This window comes from Penaeus monodon, chromosome 16, assembly GCF_015228065.2.
Source record: "Penaeus monodon isolate SGIC_2016 chromosome 16, NSTDA_Pmon_1, whole genome shotgun sequence".
Classification (NCBI taxonomy): domain Eukaryota; kingdom Metazoa; phylum Arthropoda; class Malacostraca; order Decapoda; family Penaeidae; genus Penaeus; species Penaeus monodon.
This window is the reverse complement of record NC_051401.1, coordinates 46,729,013-46,754,661: the sequence shown is the minus strand read 5'-3', so window position 1 is coordinate 46,754,661 and position 25,649 is coordinate 46,729,013. Positions and strand designations below refer to the sequence as shown.

Here is a 25,649-nt window from a genome sequence, read left to right as displayed (position 1 = left end):
AACTACGACCTCCTTTACATCTGGTTCCATTATAAACTCTTGAGGTCCAGAGCTAACAGGAAGTCAAGAGGTGAGAAATGTTACATGACTTGGGTGGCATGATAGACATGTGGCAGCCACTTAGCAAGTTCTGGAGGGAAAAGGGACAGTAATATAAGCTTTCCCTCTCTCTCTACATTATATGAAGGCATTGTGCCATCTGGGTGGCCATAATTGGCCTGTGCCCCTATGGCACCTTTTACGATCTGGTCCTAGAGAGAGAGAGCGAGAGAGAGAGAGAGAGAGAGAGAAAAAACTTTTGAAAGAGTTCAGGGATCCATATAAATACCATTATTTATCTTAAGGATCCCTTTCAATACCATTATTTTTCTTAACTTCGCTTGTAACACTCCCAAACGAAGATTTTGTCTAACTGGTCTGGAAGCTTCTAAATAATACTTCAAATAACTATTCTAAATCTTTCAATCAAATACTGACAATGCAGTGAAAAATAACCAAACCCTTGAAATTCATAAAACATGTATTGTTGCACAAATATTGAGAATGATGAATTTTCATTTTAAAAAAAATGTTGAAGAATTCAACAACAATTGTTGTTCAGTCTCAAGGGCTTACTAACATAATCTGATATTTCTTTATACTCTTCTGAATATTATAAAATGTTTTCTCTAGCTAGATCAACATAATCATAAAAATTGTGAAAGTCATCATCTTATAATTCATTACTTCATATATGCAGGACAAGAAAATATGTAAATGATTAACTTTTTGCTTCCTTTTGAGGCCACAGTTTCTTTTCAAAGATTATAATAGCATATACCTATGTTTTTTTTTTTTTTTTTTTTTTTTTTTTTTCTTTAGAGCTAGATAAATTTGACAGATGCACAATACATATCTGTCACACTGATAGCATTTAATTCAATATATATTATTGTTTCAAAGTGGGCCATATCTGAACACTTTAAAGACAGGCACATGTCATTAACAGTAACCCAGAGCCAAAGTTGAAAATTTGCAACAATATACCTAGAGACCCAATCACAATGACATACAAGCACACATATTAACAGTGTAACTCATGGCCACTGTTATCACTTTTTTTTTTCTTTTTTTTATTTATTTTTTTTTTTTTGGTCAACAATGGTTTGTAATTCTCTAAATCAAGTCACACCACTTCCCACTCTCCATCCAAACGAATAATGGAAGCCTACAAAGAGGATAAACCCCTTGACAACTCTTTCACTTGGAGTCCATTGTCATTTGTAAATAGCTCTGACTCTCTCTGGCTATTACAAAACTGCTCACGAGAAAAGCGAGTTCCATTTTTCCATTAGCATTTGATGTTAATATCTTTCCACTCACAATCTTTTTTCAATGACTCTCCTCCTTGTTTTCTTTTCATCTATCTTTGAGATGTTCATCAAATAACACCTATTACTATGTCTTGTCTGGTGAAACTAACTATAGAGATATATGTTGTTTATAACAAACTTGACGCAAAGAACTAATCCTCAAATGTTCAAATTTCCTTTAAAATAAACTAGTGTCATTATCATGAGTATTCAACATTCCTTGGGTACAAAAGGTTAAGCAGATTATGGACACTTGTTAACTTCATGTTGCTGGCTACTTTTGGTGTCCTTCCTTGCATGTGTTGCTGTAACTCAATGCCTTTCCTGCAATCCAGGTACTGCTAGAACATACCAAGGATAGGTGGGGCCAGGCAACCATACTCTCCCTTCCCAAGATGATTGATCTGAGCATGCCATGGACCTAAGGATGAAGGGCTTCTCTCCCATGAGAGGAATCTGCGAGTCCTGGCCTCTTAATATTCAGCAAGGTCCTCAAGATTCAAGATTTGGTTTTCGTTGATGGCCTTGTCATGGTGTCTCCACGACGGTAGAATAGGAGATAGGGCACCCTGGGTGCGGCATGGCGAAGGACACTGGCTTCTGGAACAGCTTTCACACAACTGTCGTCATACCTCAACCAGCAGGTGTAACCTCCATGATATATATCTGCGATGTAGTGACCTTTAGTGGCTTCCTTCCCATCATGGTATACAACAGCCAGGAGCTTGTACTTCTTCTGTTGGGCCGAGTATTTCCCTCGACTGTTGGTTGACATCAGTTCTGAAAACAAAGTTTCTATTAGTTATCACTGTGTATGTTGTATTGGTGCAGTGGTAGTGTTCTTGTCTAGCTATCTTGCTAATCTGTGTTTAAATAGTACGCTACCAGTGAATGGCAACCCCAGCTATTTCTTACACATGGATGGGCTAATTTAAAAGCACAACAAAGACAGTGGTAATTTGCTGTAGTCACAAGAACCTAAATCATTATTTACCATCATAAAAGGTTCAAGTTTAACCTTCCTTCTCATAAACCAGTTCAGTGTTTACATAAACCTTGTCATCCTGCTATAGATTCTATAAGTAAAAAAAAAAAAAAAAAAAAATAATAATAATAATAATAATAAATAAATAAATAAATAAATAATAAAAAATAAAAAAATAAAAAAATAAAAAAATAAAAATAAAAAAATAAAATAATAATAATAAAAAAAATAAATATAAATATAAATTTTTTTACTTCAGTGAATAAATCCTGCAAACCTTGTAACCAAAAACTGTATCCAAAGCAGTTTTTACACAACTCATTCAAATACCTAATTTGATCTTCTTACCTTTGGTTACTTCTAAGTCTATGGGGAAGTTGACCTTCTTCATGATCTTCTGCAGGCCACCATCCTTGTCATAAATGAACCTCTTGAGTTGCAGAATTAGGATGGGAGGGAGGTGCTCCAGGAATACCTAAGTATTGTGCCAAGGTAATTAGACATTTTGTTTTGTTCAATCTTTTAAATGATCACCCTAAATAAGGTTTCACAGTTCTCATACATATAATTATAAAATTAGACCACAAAGTAACAAATATAAAAGCTCCTGATATACTATGCTTGCTTGGCATGTTAATTAGAATGACAAATTGAACTGGAAATCATCAACAATTCATGACTATAAAACTATTAACATCATTCAAAGCCAGATGCTTCACTGCCATCAAGTGGCCCAAAATGCGAGCATTAGTCTTAAATGTGCACATATGTGCAGTGACAAGACTCCATGCCTCCCTTTTGCAATGTTTATTTAATGCTATTAGCCTTTTTGCTATTTTCCAATGACTATATTTGTCATTTTATTTGCTTTATCCAGATGGTAAGTGACAATTTTCCTTGTGGACTCCATATCATTTCTCTTTCTCATAGTAACTCAGTGCAATAATAATAATAATAATTTTATTTGTCATATTTTTAAAAAAATTCTTAATATTCAATTTTCTGTAATACAACCTGCACTCCCCGTCACAATGAGTTGGTTTTTCAGGAAGGCTATAGGTGTGCCCAGCAATAAGGTTGTTTTCATTTTTTTTTTTTTTTTTTTTTTTTTTTTTTTTTTTTTTTAACAGATATCAATATCAATACTGTTAACAGTGACATTTTGATCACTACAATATTATTAACAATACTGAGAGAGTGAGAGTGAGAGTGAGTGAGAGAGAGAGAGAGAGAGAGAGAGAGAGAGAGAGGAGAGAGAGAGAGAGGGGGAGAGGAGGGAGAAGGAGAGGAGAGGAGAGAGAGAGAGAAGAGAGAGAGAGAGAGAGAGAGAGAGAGAGAGAGAGAGAGAGAGAGAGGAGGGAGGGAGGAGAGGGAGGAGAGAGAGAGAGAGAGAGAGAGGGAGGGAGGAGGGAGGAGGAGGGAGGGAGAGGGAGACGGAGGAGGAGAGGAGAGAGAGAGGAGAGAGAGGAGAGGGAGAGAGGGGAGGAGGGGGAGAGAGGGAAGAGAGGAGGGAGAGGAGGAGAGAGAGAGAGAGAGAGAGAGAAAGAGAGATGGGAGGGGTGAGAGAGAGAGGAGGAGGGAGGGGGGAGGGAGGGAGGAGGGAGAGAGAGGAGAGAGAGGGAGGGAGAGGGAGAGAGAGAGAGAGAGAGAGGGAGAGAATGAGAGAGTGAGGAGAGAGAGAGGAGATGAAAAGATGAGAGAGAGAGAGAGAGAGAGAGAGAGAGAGAGTGAGTGAGTGAGTGAGTGAGCGAGTGTAAATAGGCGAGATACATAGGACTAGTGATCGACTCCTTGGTGACTGAGCACTTGTGGGGCCACGTATGCAAAAATAAAATAAACTAGACACACAATAGGCATGGCATGTATGTATATGCCATCTCTGGCAGCAGTGGGTTAATTCCTCTTAGATAAGTTCCATATGTTTACAAGTCGAGATACAGTCCAACTAGAGATAATATGGATCTAATGAATGAAAGCAGTCTATTACTATCTTGATAAAGCATAAGAAATGATAAATATGGACCTTGGAAAATGGCAAAAAATGTGCAGAAAAAGAAAATAATATTGCAAAGGGGAGGCAAAGATTCTTGATACTACACAAGTGTTTCAGGAGGCCAGGCCTACTCAAGCACACTTAACCCTTCGCTGACGGGTGGCATGTACACACATGCCATGGTGTATGTATGGACATGCCATAGTTTTTTTTTTTTTTTGTTACAATCACAGCAAAATAATATTTTTCTGCCACTGAAAGTGTGATTAAGTCGTTTTTAACACTCATTTTTACTATGGAAAAAAAAAAAAAAAAAAGAAAAAAAAAAAAAAAAAAAAAAAAAAAAACTACTACTACTACTACTACTACTACTACGATTTCAACTCCATGATGCCACACAATGCTTATTTTATTTAGACTATAGACTGAATAATGATCAACTATTGAGTCTATATAACAACAAAAATATCCTTCAGTCTCGATTTATCAGGAAATATGGCAAATAGAGACTTTAGAAAATAATGAAAACTGAAAATACAACATATGCCCGTAGTATTACGAAGAAATGGCATGAGTGGTCGCGCATACTAGGGCGACGACATAAGCCCCCGGCAGCGAGGCCCAGGCCACTGTGAATACTACCCGTCGGGAAAGGGTTAAAGCCAATATTTTTTGCCCCTGTGTGGGCCATGAGGTCATTCCCTCCCTTTATGTGTCCTTAGCCACTTTCATCCACCTACATTTACCCCCATACTATGTCATTAAATTTAAAGTAAGTTTACTTTGTCTTCTTCCACTATCCATGTGTTAAATTTCATAAATATCAAATCAAATATAATATAATTAAATAAATTGATGATTACTTAATGAACATCAAATATATGCATTTCTTTTACATACATATATTTCTTCCATACATCAAGACAATTTTCTTACTTGTTTGCACACTGTCACCTCCTGGTTCGTCTTTGAGCATGTAAAATCTGGAATCTCCTCACGGCTTACAAGCTGCTCTAAAGCATCTCTAACACTCTCAACCTTTGGAGACTGTAAAAAAAATAAAAAAAAGTTAGGCTGAACCTTTCCAAAAGCCATGCTCACAGATGAAAAACAATATAAAAATATTCCAGTAACAACTGGAATTAAAAAAAACTTTTTTGGTAAGAACTCAAGTACTTATTGTACTAAACAGACAACTGCCAAATGGATATGATACAGAATTACAATAAAAAGCTATATATGGAAAGGAAGATGAATTCTCAAAAAAATACTGAGAATGGAACAGACCTTAATATATGTAGCTATGACAAATTCTTTAACGAAACCATAAAAAAAAAACTAGATGATGTGTCATTTAAAAACTGACAAAATATCAGATAAATAAAATGTCAAAAATAAGATTAATAAGCCTCCTTCACTCCCCCCTAAATTTATCAAATCAATCTATCTCTAACAAAAATCCTAGAGAGGTTTGCTCACCTGAATATCTAACGGCAGTGTGGTGAATGGCTGCAGGTTAGCAGTAGGTTGGCCTCCTGCCTGGTGAAGAACAGACCTTAGCTGCCCCCAGAATATGGCACTAATGGGGGTTGGGGAGAAGTGAGCCCTTCGGGTCACACAGCACTTTTTGCGTGGGCCCATTACCTGCAAGTAGTATTTTCTTTATCAATAAGACATAGAATACTTCACAAGAATTTTTGGAATATAATGTGTAAAACTAAATACAAATATTGGGTCTTTTCTATACATGGAACTACTGGATCCATGCTGTATATCAGTAACTTTCAAGATATTTCTAGTAATAAAGCTTCAGTTACCTGTAATCACATAACTTACCTGCCATTCATCATCATCTGACATTTCCTCATTGTCTGATACATTTTCCCCGTTTACGGAGCCATTGACCGAATTGCTGCCTGAGGCTGCAGTATTCTCATTTACCAGCTTCAAGGCTTCCACCATCTTTTAAGAAAGAACATGATACAAATTGTTAGCAATCTTTATTGAGAGGCAATAGAATAAGCAAACAACATTGTCATCCCCCATGAAAGCCTGTTCTGTCAAATTCTACCAATTATTTCCTTTACATTATCTTTGCCAAGGGTATTACCAAAAGTCAGGTATAGCTGGATCCCCTAAAGCACTGACCTCATCGTGCAAGCCATTCAAGACAACGGAGAGCATCTCTTCGGCATCTTGTTGGCGACCCTCGGTAAACATTTCCCCACTCAAGGAGGCCAACATCTTGTAGACGTACGATGGTTCAAATGGTGGGCCATTGACTATTTCTGGTTCTTTGCGAGCAGCTGAATTGTTCTTGTCTTTCTTGCTTGTCCTCAGCATGGGAGCCATATCAGAGAACTCATTTACATACTCCACACTGAAAATAGGTACAGCAATAAATAATGTTTATAACATTTTCTAAGTTTTTTTTATTCTTTTTTTTTGTGTGGGTGTGTATGTTTGAGAGAGAGAGAGAGAGAGAGAGAGAGAGAGAGAGAGAGAGAGAGAGAGAGAGAGAGAGAGAGAGAGAGAGAGAGAGAGAGAGAGAGAGAGATTTTGTGCGTTTTGTGTGTGTGTGTGTTTCTTTGTGTGTGTGTGTGTGTTTCTTTGTGTGTGTGTGTGTGTGTGTGTGTGTGTGTGTGTGTGTTTCTTTGTGTGTGTGTGTGTGTGTGTGTGTTTCTTTGTGTGTGTGTGTGTGTGTTTCTGTGTGTGTGTGTGTTTCTGTGTGTGTGTGTGTGTGTGTGTGTGTGTGTGTGTGTGTGTGTGTGTGTGTGTGTGTGTGTGTGTGTGTGTGTGTAAAATAATGAAAAATTTTAGGAGACTTACATGCTATCCAGAACTGGTGTTGAAGATTTGCCCTTCTTGAGCCCAGCAATGTTGGGCACATTTCTCATTAAATTATAGAAAGGAGGGCAGGCTAGCAGGGCTTGCAGAGGAGCATTAACATAGCACCAATATCCCTTGTTGATCAGTCCTCGAGGCTGAAGAGCAACCTGGCGATGGTCTTGGTTGTATTCTCGCAACATGCCTTTTGTACCACAAAAAAAAAAGGGGTGGGGGAGAAAATGGAAGATACAGTACTTTCATTAATTTCATATCAAGGTAAAACTGACTGAAGGCTTTCTAATACACTAACTTCTAAATAAAATTATGCATCTCATTAACATTTTGATTTTTCTAAATTCTTTTTGAGATGAATTAATAAAACCCATCAATTATTTCATAAGCATATAATATAGGATATACAAAAGAATCCATCAATAAACTGAAATTTATCATATAATGGATGACTCACCTCCAATTTTGACCTTATCCAGATCCACTTCTGATGTAGGCTGGTCAGGGGCCTTCTCTGTTGCCTCCTCCCGAAGCTTCTCTGTCTCCTGGTTGAAGGGTGCAACATAAGCCACTTGCTTGGCCGCTCCTTCATCGGATGGCTTGAACAACTGGGACCAGCTCTTCTTCTGAGCCCAAGCTCCGCCGGGTTGGGCACTGGCTGCCATCTCGGGCATCACAGCCTCCTTCTTGTTCACTTCTGAAAGAGCAGGACTGGCCACTGATGGAGTACTGGGTGGCACCACCCCACCATCACCAGCTATTACCACTGTCCCACCATTTGCTGCCCATGAAGAGGAGGCACTGCTCTTGTTTCCTGATGGGACTGGAGGCTCCACACTTGAAGGAGGGGAAGCTTTGAAAGGAACATTGACTGGGGAAACACTCTGGGAGACTGCAGGTGGAATGATCACAGCTGCTTTGGGGACCGGCACAAATTCCACTGGCTCCTGAGGATCAACATTAGGTTGAATCTCATCCGACATGAAGGTTATCTCGGACAAAGTAGTATGATTACCGGTAATGTCAACAGCCAGCTTCTGCATGTGCTTCCCTTTATTGAAGTTGGGGATTAGAATCTGAGGCTCATGCACAGGGGGCTTACCAGATGAACCCAATCCATTCTGAGCAGAATGAGGCTTGTTGGAGAGAGATTTAACCTCCTTCATGTCTGGGGTTGTGACTGGTTTGGCTATGGGGGGAGAGACTGGAGCATGGTTTTCCTCATAAACCAGTTGAGTGGAATTAGGAATATTCTCCTGAATATCTGGAACTGGTTGTTCAGGTTCTGCAGGAATGTTAGTGATTACTGATTCTACAGGATCTTCTAAGGACAAGGCAGCTGTCTGTGTGATGAGGGAATTAGACTTATCTGTTTCTGCTACAGCAATAGGTATCTCTGCTGAAGTTGATGTTCCATCTGTTGGCTGTACATCACCTGAACCATCATTTTCAAATTGTGAAGCAGCAGCTTGAGAGTCGGCCACAAACTGCCCATTGGTTTGGCCTTCTACTGGCAATGGAGCTTCCTGGGATTCATAGTTTGCTGGCTGCTGTGTATGTTGAGCTACTGGTGGCTGCTGCTGGGGCTCCAATATTGCAGGAGGAGGCTGTTGAGGGGGTGGTGGCTGTGGCTGTGGAGGGGGAGGCTGCTGATGCTGCTGTGGCTGTGCTGGTACATGAAACTGATCCTGATGAGGTACATGAACTTGCTGTGGCTCATGTTGTGGGTAGTGTGGCTGCTGCTGTTGATGATGATGAAGCGGAGGCTGCTGGTGTTGTAGAGGCGGCGGAGGCTGGTGATGATGTGGAGGTTGCTGTGGAGGCTGGTGAGTTGATTGGTGATGTGGCAGCTGATGGTGCATGTGCTGGAGTGTGCTGGGATGCTGCGAGCCAGGAGGCATTGTCTGCTGCTGGTAGGGCATCATGTGGCCCTGGTTTGGAGCCTGATACTGTACATAATGGGAGTACTGTTGAGGCTGGTACATAAGTGGTACACCCTGAACAGTTTGTGCAGCTGGGACACTAGGGTAATGTGGATAATTGGCTCCACGCATTGGGTAATGCACATTTGGATACATATAGGGTCCAGCCACATGGCCATACTGGGGGGGTCCCATGCCATCTGCGTAGTGTTTCTCATTGCCATACCCTGAGTGGTCACTGCTGACCGAGTTGCTTCTCTCACTGTTGTTTCGCTTACCACGTCCACGTCCACGTCCACGTCCACGGTGGCCCCCTCGGAAATGGTCAAACCTCCTGTTCTCGAACTCTGGCTTATTCTCATGCATGGGTTTGACAACGGGAGGTACATGCACAGCAGGCTGATCAGACATGACTGGCACAGACTGCATGACAGGGGCAGCTGGAGGAGACTGAGATGGTCCAGCATTTGATGTGATAACAGGTGCCTGCCCCTGACCTCCATTATAGGGGGAAAGGTTGACATGACAGTTAGCGACATAAACTGTTGCTCCATGTGGCAAAACAGTAGGCGGCGGGATTTGAGTGTACAAGTTATTAGGCGGAGGCTGCGGATGTGGAGGGGGGGGCATATGTGGGTTATATATTGGGGGGTTGTTAGGGGAAGCTGACAGATAAGGTTGGTGGAACATCTGCTGGCCTCCCTGTGGGGCTCCCTGCTGGTTCTGCGAAGAGATAATGGGTGGAGGCACGTTGAAGTCCCTGACTGGGACTATCTCTGCAGGCACAGAGGTGGCCAGTGTGGCAGCTGCAGCAGTGGTGGTGGTGGTGGTTGGGGTGGTGATAGTGGTGCTGGTGATGGAGGTGGCCTGGGGTGGTGGTGGTGGTGGTCGAGAGTCAGCCATCACACTCACCTTACCATCGCCAACGAAGCCCCCTGCAAGTCAAATGTGAACCTCAGTTTACCAGATGAATGTGGAAATTGGCTTACCAAGAAATCTCTCGTTCTGCCAAATTATTTGCCATGCAAATAATTCTCAGAAATTTTGGCAAATTCCCACATTCTATAATTAATAAGACAAACCATTCCCAAACCAAACTTAGATTAAATTAGTAAGATAAAATACATGCAAAATTCTCCCCAGGCATGCAATAGCTGGCCTGACATTTTCACTTTATTCTTTCCTTTTTTTTTTTAAGTATCATTATACACTAACTATACCTTTGGCTGAGATTTTTATTAATATTTGTTGAATGCTGATCAGGAGCAACTTCAGTTATTTATTAGATAAGTTATATACATATAGTTGTGGTAATTGACAAAATGAACTGGGGCACATCAAACTTATCCATTCCCTTTAAGCAGCATGTTAACCTGACATACTCTTTGTTCCTGCATTGAACAAACAAGGCAGATGGAGGCTTGCCTCCTGCTTTTACAATGTCCTCAACTCTCACACACACTTTCTCACTGTGTGAGTGCATGGGTGTGTGTGTGTGTGTGTGTGTGTGTGTGTTGTGTGTGTGTGTGTGTGTGTGTGTGTGTGTGTGTGTGTGGTGGTGTGTGTGTGTGTGTGGTGGGGTGTGGTGTGGTGTGTGTGGGGGGTGTGGTGTGTGTGGTGCGGGTGTGGTGTGTGTGGTGCGGTGTGTGGTGTGTGTGGTGGGGTGTGGTGTGTGTTGGTGTGTGGGTGTGGTGTGTGTGTTGTGTGTGTGCGTGTGTGGTGGTTTGTTGTGCGTGTGTGTGGTGTGGTGTGGTTGTTGTGCGTGTGTGTGTGTGTGTTGTGTGTTGTTGTGGTGTGGGGTGTTGTGGTGTGTTGTGTTGTTGTGCGTGTGTGTGTGTGTGTTTGTTGTGCGTGGGTGTGTGTGTGTTTGTTGTGGGTGTGTGTGTGTGTTGTGGGTGTGTGTGTGTGTTGTGGGTGTGTGTGTGTGTTGTGGGTGTGTGTGTGTGTTGTGGGTGTGTATGTGTGTTGTGGGTGTGTATGTGTGTTGTGGGTGTGTATGTGTGTTGTGGGTGTGTATGTGTGTTGTGCGTTGTGTGTGTGTTGTGCGTATGTGTGTGTTGTGCGTATGTGTGTGTGTGTTGTGTGTGCTTGTCCACATTAAATTTCCAAGAATGACATGTGAATCTGCTAATTTGTACAGCTGTATCTCACAAAACGAATCCTAGTAACTTGCCAATAATATGACAACTGTCCTAGGATTGTTTAGAAAAGCTATTAATAACAGTTTTCTCTTAACCTTTACTGACTGTGCCAGAAATTTCTGTGCCACTCATTCTAGTGACTTCTGGCAATAATCTAGCCTTTCCATTGGGGGGTTCACTGTGTACAGCAGCCATTTCCATTCGACTCATTTGAGAGTCATGACACCTATACTCGTACCTGTCATGATGAGTTGGTTTCTCATGACAGCTACAGATACGCTCGGCTATAAGAGGTTAACCTCTTCAGTACAATGATACATATATGAAGTCATTGCAGTAAACCTTATCAGTTTTCAACTATGCCAGCCTGGCACATAAGGGACTAATTATGGGTGAACTCTCACATTAAGCTAATTGGAGGAGTTGTTGGTACAAGGAGATACCTTTACTAATTTTGTTTCCTGTTTTTTTGTAATATTGTGCCAGCAACATCCCTTGGCTTTTTTATGAACTTTGCCCTGTCCTTCCCTTTTTCAAACATGTTCTATCCATGTCTGTTAGCTAGTAGAATTTGTAAGAGAAAAAATGCCAATGCCAGCCCAAAATCTCTGATAGTGCCACCACTGTCAGTACTAAGGTGATGAGCAAGAGTTTCCAATTATATGATCTCACCAGTGCCTTTCGTAAAAGATCATACAGAGTGGCTCAACACCTTAAGTGGGAACCCGTATTTTCCGGACTATGCCCATAGCTGTCATAACAAACCAAATCAACTTGCCAGGTACAACTGTAGGTGTTGTGATGTGCTATAGTACACCGTTACATAAGCGGACTCCCAGCCCAAACGGGGCGGATGCCAGAAGCCTCCGGAGTCAGTGATGCCAAGAGATTTCTGATACCATCATTAATGGGTTAAACAGACATGCTGCTGTCATGAGATACTCAAAACTAGCCTTAGCACTGTTCAGTTTCATTAACTATGACATATTTCTGAGAATGTATACTATACCACTCTCAACAGTTGCAGATCTGGTATGATCTGAGTATTTTTAGATGTGGACTTGAACATCACACAATTTCAATAAATAAGAGATTAATATATTCTTTTTATCATAAATAATTTTCACCACTACCTACATGTTACATGCATGCGAGCGCGCACACGCACGCATGCACGCACACACACACGCACATGCGCACACACACACACACACACACACACACACACACACACACACACACACACACATGCACACGCACACACACTTGTATTTCTATATATTTTTTTTTTCTTTTTTTTTTTTACCAGCCTAGCAGCTTATAATTTCATATCAAATGACAAAACTTTTTGATTTTGAACCCCCCAAAAACTAGTAAAACTAAATATAAATCTGTCATTATCATCCAGGTTACACACTAACAAATAAAACAAATTGATCACACACTACACCAATTACACTTGGTAGAGATAGAAAAGGCAAGAAATGGAGAAAAGAAAATTATCAAACCACTCAAACTACGCTATCCCTAAATCTCATTGCTTGAAGACAGGATGAGACATAAAGCAACTGGGAGAGACTTAATTTCTCTCTGATGCCCCTTTGAAACACAAAAATCCTCTTACTTCTGATAAGACACATCTTGCCATACTGTACATGATCCATCTCAAGGATGTCATTCAAGATACAGCCTCCATTCTCTATGGAAAAATGATGCACACTGCATCCACATAGGATCACATTCACAGGTTTCTTTGAAGACACTATGAAGGTACACAATGGTTCCATTTTCTCTGCTTGGATGGTAGATCCTGTTTCTCCTCATAAAAGAAAATTAGATCTCAGATCTTATCATCAACCTGGTTTCCTAAAGAGAATATCACTGAAGTGAAGAATATCGAAAATTATAGAGTTATTTCAGCAATTTGCAAAAACAATACTACAGAATTAACTCTTTTTTCATAGCTTTAAAGGGCTGACCAGAATTTAAGTCAAATAATGCCTTACAACAAAAGCCAAGAGGCCTAAGTTGCTTCTAAAACAGAACAATAAAACCACAAATGCCCTCAATCTCATATTGGACTTCTAGGAAAGCATAGGTTATTAACATGACCTGAAACATTGCTCCGATTTCTAAAAGCAATTTACACAGTATGCCAAGAAGTGTAAGGTTTACTTCATCACAATAAAAGACTGATACCTCACCAATACAAAATAAAAATAAAGACAAAAAAAAAAAAAAAAAAAAAAAAAAAAAAAAAAAAAAATTCACTGATTATCCACCTCTCCCATAACAATGCACAGCTAAATATTTCCCAAGTCACAGTACTGCAACAAATGAATTATTCTAACATTAAATCCAAGAGACCCAGGTATTTTCCCTTTTAGATCTATCTCAGAGACAAGGACTGCACACCAAACAGAGCAGCATACCACCCACCATCACCCCCAGTAAGGTCACCACAAGCCAGGCTGATAAACTCACCATCAGGGAGGAAAGTCCCTGGTCCTGCGAATTCCTCCTGGCCAATGTCAGGAATGGTCTGGTCCATCAGCATTGGAGGCTCCTCCACTTCCTTGTCGGCAGCTGTTACTTGTGGGGATGGTGACAGAGCAGGGGAGGACGCTGCCTGTTCCTCTGAGGTGGCCCCAACCCTCCGAGGGGCGGTGGGCACCTCCGTGGCCAGCACCTGCACAGCAGGGTTACTCTCCCGGCAGAGTGCCACCAGATATTGGCTGACATCCTCTCCCACCCCATCCAGGTCAAGGAACTCCAAGCCCTAGGGAAGAAAAGAATCAACATTAAAAATATTGTAACACTTTCTTATGACAATTTAAAATTAGAGCCACAAAATCAGTTCATATGACAATCAAACATTATCTAAATATCTGAGATATATTACTCCCATCTCTGCGCGCGCGCGTGTGCGTGCGTGTGTGTGTGTGTGCATGTATGTATGAGCATATGTGTGAGTGTATGTATAAGCATAAGTCTATTTGTATGTATATATGCTGCTTCCTTCAATATTTTATGACAATGTGAAAGGAAAATGTGAAACACCAGTCACAATTTCCAGTAAGTTGCCATACAAAATATTATAAGAACACAAATGTCTGAACCTTCCGGGGTTTCATAAGTAAAACAAATGAAACACTGCTACTATTCCACTCAGAGATTGAGTTCATAATATCAACTCATACTAAACTTAACTTTGTTACCAGCTCAATGTTTCTGTAGTACTGATATGATGATGAGCAGAAGAAATTCAACCACAATAATACACTGTATGTTGTCAGTGGCCAGTAGCATTCAAAATACAAATACAATTAGGCTAAAGTTTAGAGACGAGTCTTATTCTTAGATGTTAAACATTGTGACAGCGATCACTTGATAACACACACACAGGTAACCGACATTAATTCTTATTTATTTGATAACTGAGAAGATTCTAGCTATGGTTTGTGCTATGCTTTTACCTTGCGGCAACCTTTAAAAAAACTTTTACATTTGTCAAAATAGGTCACAATTCTCAATTCAACCAAAGTTGTGTGGACGCAAGTAAGATTTCCTTCCCTCTTATCTTTATTGTATAACTGTTTTTTCAGGAATGATTGAGAACACGTGTACTATTAATGCCCTCCAATAATAAATGTGTTTTTATCTAATAATATTCTGTAAAATTCCACATATTACAGCTAATTTGTATCATGATCTCTGTCTTGAACCTTATAATGGCAACTATTCAAATTTGGAAAGCATTAACACCCCTGACAGTTTCCTTAATTAATGAAATATTGTCAGGGAGCCCTACAAGTGTCGCCTTGCCAAAATAAACATGGAGGCCTATGCTCAACTTCAGCCTCTGAGGGACTGAAGGCACTTATAAAAACAATAATCGTACTATTATTCTTAATCTTTGTGTCACTTAGGTTACTTAATAAATAACTATTATTTCCATAACAGTTAAGTATCAGAGAACTTACTTCAGTTCAGTATGTCATATTCACTCCAGGTATATCATGCTAACTTTATCTCATTCTCTTTTGGTAATTTTTAAAAATTTAAACATTCACCCAATTTTGCAATTATTTTTTATTCTTTCAATTATCCACACTATAATGTGTGTGAATCTCAAGTTAATTTCCATCTCAAATTATATAAATGAAAGTATTGGTAAAGTTTACAAAGTGATGGAACCCCTGAGATCAAGTCTCTATTACTTCAGACATTCCTAGGAAAGCCACAAACTTCGCTGTACAAATTTAAAAAATCCTTAACCCAGGAGCTTTGCCCCCCGACACCCACTCAACTCAATCAGTGAGGACTTACTCTCTCTGCATGCCATTAGAGGTGACATTTTCTTTATTTAGGGCAATTTTTGCCTACACAAATTATTCCAATTATTGGTGTGTAATTTTTCTTTGATTTTACAGTGCCATTATATTTACATTATATTTTACTGCATGGCAGTGGAAAATTAACTATAGTTCTTTTTCATTTCTTATTTTATTTATTAAACATTTTGAAGCATACCCCATGTAAGTCCACAAAGTCTACTGCAATATTCAACCCTCACATTACATAATATACATACATACATAATTATATATATATATATATATATATATATATATATATATATATATATATATATATATATATATATATAAAATAAAGGCAACATATCATATGATCTGAAAGACTGTACATTTATATTAATCCATGCTAATTACCAGGACCTATTCAATGAGATAATATATCTAGACAGAACTGTTTCATAGGCAACTAGTTTAGGCAATTGTTTACAATATAACTGCACACCTCTGAGACTAAGTCCCTATTACTCCAGCCAATAAGCTTGGGGGGCAACCCTGGGAATCCACAAACAGGCCCCCAACCCAATGCTCTATTTCCCATATTTGAAAGAGAAAAAAACTACAAGTTGAGTGTCTTTTTAACCCAATACTGCCAGGCACGTGATATGGCATCGTAGCAAACCGCTTGGTCAGCAGGGTATGCTTGTATACACAGTGACTTGCCAGAGCTCGTGGAGCGGGATGTTCGGCTTCACACAGCAGACTCCCACGCACACTGTCTGGCTGTTACCATATATCACCAGGGTTTACTTACTCTCAGGGATTTCTGCTACCAAGGAAAAAGGGGTTAAGCAAGTGAAAACGATTATAACTTTTCAACCTACATGTGCACAGATAGTTTATGTTGGATTTGTTGTTTGTTGCAAGGCCAGGTAAGGCTAGAGTTAGTCTCTGCATAGCCTTAGTCAGGACTTGTTTTCTTAATTTCTGATACTTTTTTCCTGTGTGCAACATTTTATATTTCAGTTAGTGTATTTTTTTTTACTCTTTTACATCAGTATCCTTACATTTTCCTATTTTAATGCAGTCAAAGCTATTAAAAGGGATTATATATAACAACACTCTCTCTGAATGAACTGAGAATGGCCGAATATACAATAAACTTCTTGGTAAATTTAGAACATGGGTCTTAATTCTTAGGCTACTTCTTGAGAACTGTACTACAAGTTAACAACTTCAAAAGATTGGGCCACAGGTTACAAAGGTTTATTAATAGGAACCCATGTACCACAAACGAGGTGATGTGCACCATTGGTCATCCTGCCTTACTACATAAGCTACATGAAAAAGATACTACTATCCATACTGACCAGTTGTCAGGTGACAGCAATAGGTATGGTGACAGAAGTACATTTTGCATTGATGTTTCATTTACTTTCAACTACTGCAGCAGGATCATCAGTTTTCCCTGCTAACAGAGGAAAAACAACTAACCTTGTATTCATCGCATTGCCCTGCATTGTTCAACCTTTCTGTCACCCATCATATTTATAATGAGTATATTTTACATTAATTTTTATTGAGCATGCATTCTGTGTGCACTGTTCTTCTTGCTGCAACTTTGATCATGGTTGACAGCATCATTTAAATCAAAGTTGTTGTTTTTTTTTTACATTGAGAATATATCTTTTTTTTACAGTACAGAAGCATTCACCTGAGACTAAGTCCCTATCTCCAAGTCACAAACTTTATTCAACAATCTAAATTGCCATGACTGTTCATTCCCAAAAGGAAGGTTGTGGGGGGCTCGACCACTTACACCCACCCGGGAAACATTTCTTCACCTAGGTATATACAGCAAGAAAGAGTTGAAACTCAGAAAGACTAGGTAGCTGTGAGCAGCACTTTCCAGGTTCTTTTTCCTTTATGGGGTACCATCAGTGTTTGCAGATTTCTTGTATGGACGACTGGACTTTATGTCCTCTACAATAATATCAACTTCAAATTTTTCCTAGCTTAATGTATCCAAACCTCCCGCTCCATGCACTCTGGCGCATCACCACATACGAGCTTACCCCGCTGACCAAGCAGTTTGCTATGACGCCATATCATGTGACCCGACAGTAATGTATTAATCGAGACTACTAACTTAATGCTAAACGCTATCGTCATTTAGTAAACAAACCTCCACACTATGGAGAAACTACCTCCCCAGTCTTTACTGTCCATAGCAACCACAGATGTTACATTATTATTACTATTGTGCTGTTCACCAGAAAATGTGGGAAAATTTTTCCTGCATGTCAACCAAACGTACAGTAAAATAAGTGTATGGAGTGGTTACCTTGACGAAAACTAAGACCCTTTCATCTATGGCAAAATGTGTGCAAATTGAAAATAAGGGAGATATAGGCCAGACAAGAGTGAAGATCGCCCCTTCATTTTCTAAGTCCCTTCCATGTTTACTTTCGCGAGAATCAAAACAAATGTGACGCGGAACTCATTACCAAGTAGTCCTTGTATTGCTACGCGCTCGTGAGAACGAATATTTTGTCATTATCAGCGACCGTTTTCTTGAATTCATGTATGTAATGCGTTCTTTTCCTTTTTTTTATTCTTCATTTACGTGTTTTGGTAAGCATTTATGCTATTCTGTACAATAACCGTGTGCACCTGCGCGTTTTGCCACCGGGAAATTTGACAGGCCAGCAGCGCCAATACGTCGAGGAACGCCGGTGAGCAATGTTTTATTTTGAGTGCTGCGTCGATTCTGGGTCATTTTTAAAGCCCTTTTGTGGATATACTGGACAAATAGACATTCATTTCTATCACAGCCTGATATTTGAACCCATCCAGTGCCGCAAATGCTGAAAAAAGTGATTAGAAACCAAGCAAATGTGCCCATAGCCGGAAGCGAAGAAACGTTCAGTGTTTCGCGATATAAAAGGTATGTGGTCTTACCCTGGGGGTCCAGGGGGCATAGCCCACTGGCTAAGTGTAAATATTACCACGGGGGTCCAGGGGGCGTAGCCCCCTGACTAGGCGAATATAATACCAAGGGGGTCCAGGGGGCATAGCCCCCTGGCTAGGTGCATATATTAACACAGGGGGTCCAGGGGGCAGAGCCCCCAGGCTAGGGAATATATAGATCGTAGTGTATAGATCCTACAGGATTAAGGTTAGGTTGCTTTATTGGTTAAGGACGCATTGTACGATTACCAAGGGGGATCTGGATTATGTGAAATTCCGTAGATTTTTACCGAACGATGGGTATGGTTCCCGTAGAATTTTTCGAAAGTTGGCGCATCGGTCCGTAGAGTTTGAAAGATGACGGCGACGTCCGTATAGTTTCAGTGTCAGATTTTAAGCATTTTTTGTGCTTGTTTTACACATTTCTGTTTTGTTTTCTTCTTATTTCAGCCTGTTTTACCCCACAATTTCCCTGATCTACTTCATGCCCTCCCCTGCTATCGGGACTTATCAAATCACATCGAGATTGTCGGCTGGAGAATGCAACTGAAATGATCATCAGATTCGTTGTCATCTCACGAAAACAAATCTGATGATATAAATATTGTCAGGGAAGACCCGGTTGTCATTTTCGGAAAATTCACCGAAAATGTAATGCTACTGTTCCTGTCGACCATTAGTGAATGCAAGGCTGATGTCTTCCCCAGAAATGGGTTAGTTGTTATGATAAGACTCCTACTTTGAGTTATTATTTGCACCGGACAGTTATATTTCTGTAGGGTATGCTTCAAGGGAGACTGGTAAATAAAATCAAAAGCTGAGAAGTATGAGAAAGTCCTTTCTCTTTCCTAACCATAACCTTCACTTAGCAACAGCTGCTAATTAACATTTCCCGTCATGCCTTTGACAACTATTCCACCCCCCCCCCCCCTTTTCTCCCTCTGCTGCATTAATATATGGGCTGCAGAGGCACATTCCCCCCGAGGAGAGAACGTTGCAAGATGGCAGCAAGTCCCCTCCCCCAGCCAAGCAGGCCTCGCATGCGCCCCTCCGCCCGAGGCAGACGCAAGGCCCTGGCTCATCCCCTGCGAATGAATCGATCAGCCTCGCACCTCGCCCATCCCGCTGCCCTGAGGGCGAGGGCGGCGAGGCAGGCAGGGCAGGAGGCCTGCGGCTGCCCCTCGGCCTGCACCGACGAGGCGAGCCCCGGGAGACGCCGAGGAGAGTTGCAGAGCGGCTTGCAAATCACCTCGGGCCTCGCGGCACTCCTCCCCTAGGGTCGCCTTCGGGAGCCACGAGGGAGGGAGGCTCGGCAGCTGCGTTTCCCCCGTGCGGCGAGCGAGCATGAGGCGAGGGAGGGAGGGAGGTCGCGCTCATGGCCGCCGCCGCCGCCGCCGCCGCCGCCGCCGCCGCCCTCGCCACGGCCCGCCCGGAGCTGCCTCGCGCCGCCCCTGCGCCCCGTGCCCTGGCCCGAGCCTCGCCCGGCGCCGCCCTCGCCCCCCGAGCCGCGGCAGGCGAGAGGAGGGGCCTGGCGAGAGGGAGCGACCGAGCCTCCGACGGGAGATCATGAGGTTCCCGCAGCCGCCGCAGCATGAACAAGAGATGTCGGCCGGACAGCCCTCTCGCCGCTGCCTCCGCCTCCCTCTCCTCACGGCGACGCGCTCAGCCACTTACCTGCGATATCGAGGACATTTTCGGTGCACTTATTATCATATATTCACTAAGGAGACCATGTTTGACTCCGTCCGGGCGAGAACCGAGACGTTCAACATGGAGGATGGCATGGACACTCGCCGACTCAAAGCTGCCTCGCCATTGGTCGAGCCGCGCGCCTCCACCACGGCCGCGGCTCCCCATTGGTCGGATTTGAGCCGCCCGCCAAACCTCGACCAATGGGCGACGGGCTTATATCGCCTCTTCATTGGGACCACGTGAAGGTTATTCTGAATCCTTCCCTTTTCTCGGCCTTTTCGCCCGATTTTCGCCGCGGGTCTCTCTGCGGGAGTGGCGAATTTGCGAGAGATTTAAAAAGCGAGGCGGGTCTTGGCTTGGAAACGAGCAGCGATTTGCAACAATAACATTATATACCGGATGGCCAATCGGGATCAGCCAAGGGGATCGAGCGCGTTACAAAACACCTTTATTCTCCTTTAGGGAATCGGATCTCCTTATGAAAAAAAAACACCCACCAATAACATAAGATTCGATTCCCGTTCTGCTAAAATGATCTGGATGGATTTAAAATGCACACGAACTCTTAATTTTTTTTTTTTTTTTTTACGTGTTTCACCAAGAAGGTTCGGGAACGAGCCGTAAATAAATATGCAAAATAGCAAATGAAGGGGAGGAGGATTTTCTAGAATGTTCGAAATTACGCGATGGTGTCCGTAGTTTCCCGAGATTTTCCTTCGATTAAAAAAAAAAAAGAACTGTTTCCCCGATATGATTTTTCTAAAGAAGAAATATACTTTTTCCTGGAGTCTAATACTGTTGATTTTCGATATTTTCCCCCGGAAATCTATGCAAAAATAATCTTGTTACTGATATAAAAAGTGAAGAACATTACGGATATCTCAGTATATCTAAGATATTGCAAAACAACTTACAAAAAACCCTAATATTCACAATCAATCTAATCAGCATTCGTATACCTCTTGACGCCCGCAGTTAAGAAACACGGCTTACGAATAACATATCAAACGACCCAGCCTATAGTCAGAAATATATATACACACACATATGCACATTGCATGGCGTAAAAGCAAACAAAATTCACGAGAATCAACTGTTGCTTGGCTGGGTTCACCGAGTCCAGCAACATGACTCACTCCTCAACGCGAGTCATTGTTTGCATTACCTGTAGGGTTGTGCGTATATGGCAATTTATACACAAGTACGTGTATGCAGACTTGTATGTGTGTGTTTGTTTGTGTGTGTGTGAATGCATATGTTTTTATGTGTGTACGAGTGTGTGTGTGTGTGTGTGTGTGTGTGTGTGTGTGTGTGTGTGTGTGTGTGTGTGTGTGTGTGTGTGTGTGTGTGTGTGTGGTGTGTGTGTGTGTGTGTGTGTGTGTGTGTATGTATATTTGTGTGTATATATATATATATATATATATATATATATATATATATATATATTATATATATGATTATATATATATGTATTATATATATATATATATATATATATATATATATATATATATATATATATATATATATCAAGAAAAAAAACGAGCGATTCGAATATTGTGACAGTGGCGACCGTATCGGAGAATCGTCAGGTCAAAAAAAAAAAAAAAAAAAAAAAAAAAAAAAAAAAAAAAAAAAAAAAAAATATATATATATATATATATATATATATATATATATATATATATATATATATATATATATATCTTTGCACATTCTTCATCCCGAGATTTACATTAGACAGCGCGTGATAAATCTGCTTGCTGTGTGAGAGAATCAGCGGCCTATATCATCCAAAAGACTGCTTGTTGAATATGACTGGTTGTTAAATATAACCGCTTTCTGAATGTTGATACTTAAAAGTTACAGACTTCGTAATGCTTGAGACTTATGCCGACTGTAAACTATTAACAAGATTTTTTTTTTTTTTTCTACATTTCACGTTAGCATGAAAACTGGTTAGTTTATGGGAGCGGCAGTCTGTAACGTAAAATGTGTAACAAAAAAGGAAAACAAAAAACACTCCAAATCGAGGAATAGGTGAAGCAAGACTAAACTTGCATGCAATACGGTCAGTAAGCTCGATTGGGTTAAACATGCGCATTTATTTGGTTACGTAATTTCTCATTCTCATTCTCCCCCTTTCTCCCCCTCTCTCTCTCTCTCTCTCTCTTCTCTCTCTCTCCTCTCTCTTCCCTTTCCTCCCTCCTCTCTTCTCTCTTCTCTCCTCTCTCTCTCTCTCTCTCTCTCTCTCTCTCTCTCTCTCTCTCTCTCTCTCTCTCTTTCTCTCTCTCTCTCTTTCTCTCCCTCTCTTTCTCTCTCTCTCTCTCTCTCTCTCTTTTCTCTCTATCCCTCTTTCTTTCTCCCCCTTCTCTCCGTCCATCTCTCTTTTCCTCCCTCTTTCTCTTCCTCTCTCCTCCTCCTTCCCTCCATCTCCCTCCCTCCCTTTTTCTTTTTCATTCCACCCCTCCTTCCGTCCCTTTCTCCCTCCCTCTCCCTCCTTCTCCCCTTCCCTCCTTCCCTCTCCATCTCTCTTTCCCTCTCTCTTTCCCATAAAGATAGAAACCAAGATGAAATTCAGTGAACAACCATTTTCCTTTTGTTTCCCTACACCCCTCCCTCTCCCTCTTTTCCTTCCTCCCTTCTTCCCTCTCTATCTCTCCCTCCCTCCACCCCTCCCTTCCTTCCTCCCTCTCCCTCCTTTCCTCCCTCCCTCTCCCTCCTTACCTCCCTCCTTTCCTCTCTCCCTCTCCCTCCTTTCCTCCCTCCCTCTCCCTCCTTTCCTCCCTCCTTCTCCCTCCTTTCCTCCATCCCTCTCCCTCCTTTCCTCCCTCCTTACCTCACTCCCTCTCCCTCCTTTCCTCCCTCCCTCTCCCTCCCTCTTCCCCTCCTTCCTTCCCTCTCCATCTCTCCCTCTCTCCCTCTCTCTGTCTCATACACAGATGCGACTCAAGATATGAAATTGACTGAACAACCTAGCGTCCCAGGTCCAAGGCAGAGGCATTGGCACTGCAGTACGCTGAAGATTTGCCAAGGGGAGTTGCATCTGTTATTGCAACCAAGAGTGCGTTAGCCAAGAATTCACGTTACTAAACTTGAATGTGTTATAGTAATGTAAATGAAAGAATGTAGGAAAATGATCGATTTTACGGGGTTATACACAGTAGACTTTGTATGCGGAGTTCTCTGAGGTAATGTGAATAATGATTTTTTTTACATCGACCTTTAATGATGTATTTATATTTTACTATATACTATTATTAATTATATTATATATATATATATATATATATATATTATATATTATATATATATATATATATATATATATTATATATATTATTATATATATATTGTGTGTGTGTGTGTGTGTGTGTGCTGTGTGTGTGTGTGTGTATGTACGTGTGTGTGTGTGTGTGTGTGTGTGTGTGTGTGTGTGTGTGTGTGTGTGTGGTGTGTGTGTGTGTGTGTGTGTGTGTGTGTGTGTGTGTGTGTGTGTGTGTGTGTGTGTGTGTGTGTGTGTGTGTGTGTGTGTGTGTGTGTTGTGTGTGCGCGCGCGCGCGTTTATGTGTGCTCAGGGAAAGTTAATGTATAAGAAAAAATAATGATTATACAAAATCAATTTGAGAATCGATAAAGATACCTAGTGGTTCTCTCAGTCCTATCGTAGAATTATCTGTGTGCACACAAGAGCCACTAACATCATTTAAACCAGTCATATATTTTGTTTTCGGCAACCTATATCAATCACAGGGCTTCCCCAATACACATTATATCCAGGAAAATGGATACCCTTAATTTGATTCGCTGTAACCTATGTGCTAATATGTTATTTGTGTATTTTTTTTACATTATACATAATCTTATTTGATCAAATATCAATATCAATTTAATCTAATATCAAAACTGTAAATTTCAGATTCAAATAGGGATGATTTGTATAACGTAACCTCCCCCCCCCCTCTAACAAGTAATGTACTTAGATTATCTGTTCGAAAAAAATATAATTTTCATAAAATGAACGAAAATTGGAGCACATGTTAATCTTGTAATATATATGATAACTAATAATGTTATCAAAGGGTCCATGTATATAAATGTTTTAGTGTCAACATCGACCCTACGGTTAAAACCCTACTTATTCTGATGTGATTATTGTAAGTTTCTCATTTATCGCATTCCCCCTCTCCCTCTTTCCTTATATTACCCCTTTCTCCGAATTCTTAAAGTCCATAATTACCCTAGTCTGATAAAGGTGCTGTGTGTCATTGAGTGAATTAATGGGAGATGAGTGAACTTAATAGGTGGGTATTTATTGCTTTCGAGAAAGGAATTGCATCTAATGACCTAATTAAGTAAATATTGCTATTACGATATGTAAATGTGTATAAAGGTGTGGTATTTGCTTAGTTTGTAACTCGAGTAACAAACTAATAATAGCAGGCTGTATAATCTCTAGATATGTATTTTGTTTTTAATCATGATACTTTCTTATATTATTCTTGGGAGAAAAGTTGATATTGTGGGTAAATATTTGCAGGAAAGCAGGAATGGCTCTCAAAATGCACTTTTTTTTTCTTGCAGGTCTTTTAAAAATTCTCTTCAAAGTTTCTGTGATTTATGATTAAATGCTTACAGTTTTAAGTTCAACCTCGTGATGGTGCCGTGCCAAGTGATTACTCTGGCCTCTGTATCTTTGGCACTCCAACAAAGTACAAGAAACCCCCATCTTGTATAGTCTTGGAAGATAGGATTTAGACTGGTTTATAATTTCCTTAATTACAGGTGGTACGTAAGTTAGTACTGGTATTACTCTTTCTCAGTAGTATAAAAAAATGCTGTAAGAACCAGAATTCCATTCCGAGTGAATAGTAGACGGTAGCGTAGTCTAACATAAAATGACTTTGTTAGAAATAACATGATAAGCAAGTATTATAGTCTTTTGAGAATACAAAGAAATCAAGAAACAAAGAAATAAACCCCATTCTAAATGTTTAAGTAAACTACCACAAAGATTGCCTTATAAACCAAACAATGTTCTTTCATATCTACTGATTGCTTTATTTTCCAAGTCGGTGTGTATACTTTGACCCAATAAACATCATGATCCACTTGCAAAAATTTAGTCACCATATGATATTTAGTTGGTAACTATAGACAAACAATTTGAGTCCACTCTTTTTTTTTTTTTTCATGTAGTTAATTACACCAAATATAATGAGAATATATCATTTCTAAAATATAGTACTCATTGTCCTATACTTTAACAAAAAAATTTTCATTAATAAAAAAAAAAGGGGCTTTATATTGGTGGACGTCCAGCAGACTTTTACATTCTACAAGACTTAGGTCTACCCAGGGTTTGGCAGAAACCTTACCTGTAAGTCATTGGTTGGCCACATCTACCTTTACAAGTGATAGCTGTATGAAAGTATTA

General features: G+C 40.6%; 1 protein-coding gene across 1 annotated transcript; it reads right to left on the bottom strand.

The window, feature by feature from the left end:
* Window positions 1-825: 825 nt before the first annotated feature.
* On the bottom strand, window positions 826-20,392 carry LOC119582872 (titin-like). The gene is made up of 10 exons (XM_037931372.1): window positions 20,195-20,392; window positions 13,719-14,013; window positions 7,629-10,028; window positions 7,160-7,361; window positions 6,479-6,710; window positions 6,167-6,292; window positions 5,810-5,974; window positions 5,267-5,377; window positions 2,686-2,812; window positions 826-2,132 (listed from the first exon to the last, which is right to left on the bottom strand). The coding sequence occupies exons 1-10, from the start codon at window positions 20,375-20,377 to the stop codon at window positions 1,852-1,854; spliced, it is 4,122 nt and encodes a 1,373-aa protein (XP_037787300.1). The 5' UTR covers window positions 20,378-20,392; the 3' UTR covers window positions 826-1,851.
* Between the last annotated feature and the right edge of the window lie 5,257 nt (window positions 20,393-25,649).

Bases quoted from the DNA above. Each gene is read 5' to 3' on its own strand.
- LOC119582872 (XM_037931372.1), bottom strand. From the start codon at position 20,377: ATGGGGAGCCGCGGCCGTGGTGGAGGCGCGCGGCTCGACCAATGGCGA. The intron at 6,711-7,159 runs GTAAGTCTCCTA...ACCTATTTTCAG, and splicing joins ACACCAGTTCTGGATAGCAT to TGTGGAGTATGTAAATGAGT. The intron at 2,133-2,685 runs GTAAGAAGATCA...CTTTGTTTTCAG, and splicing joins AGACTTAGAAGTAACCAAAG to AACTGATGTCAACCAACAGT.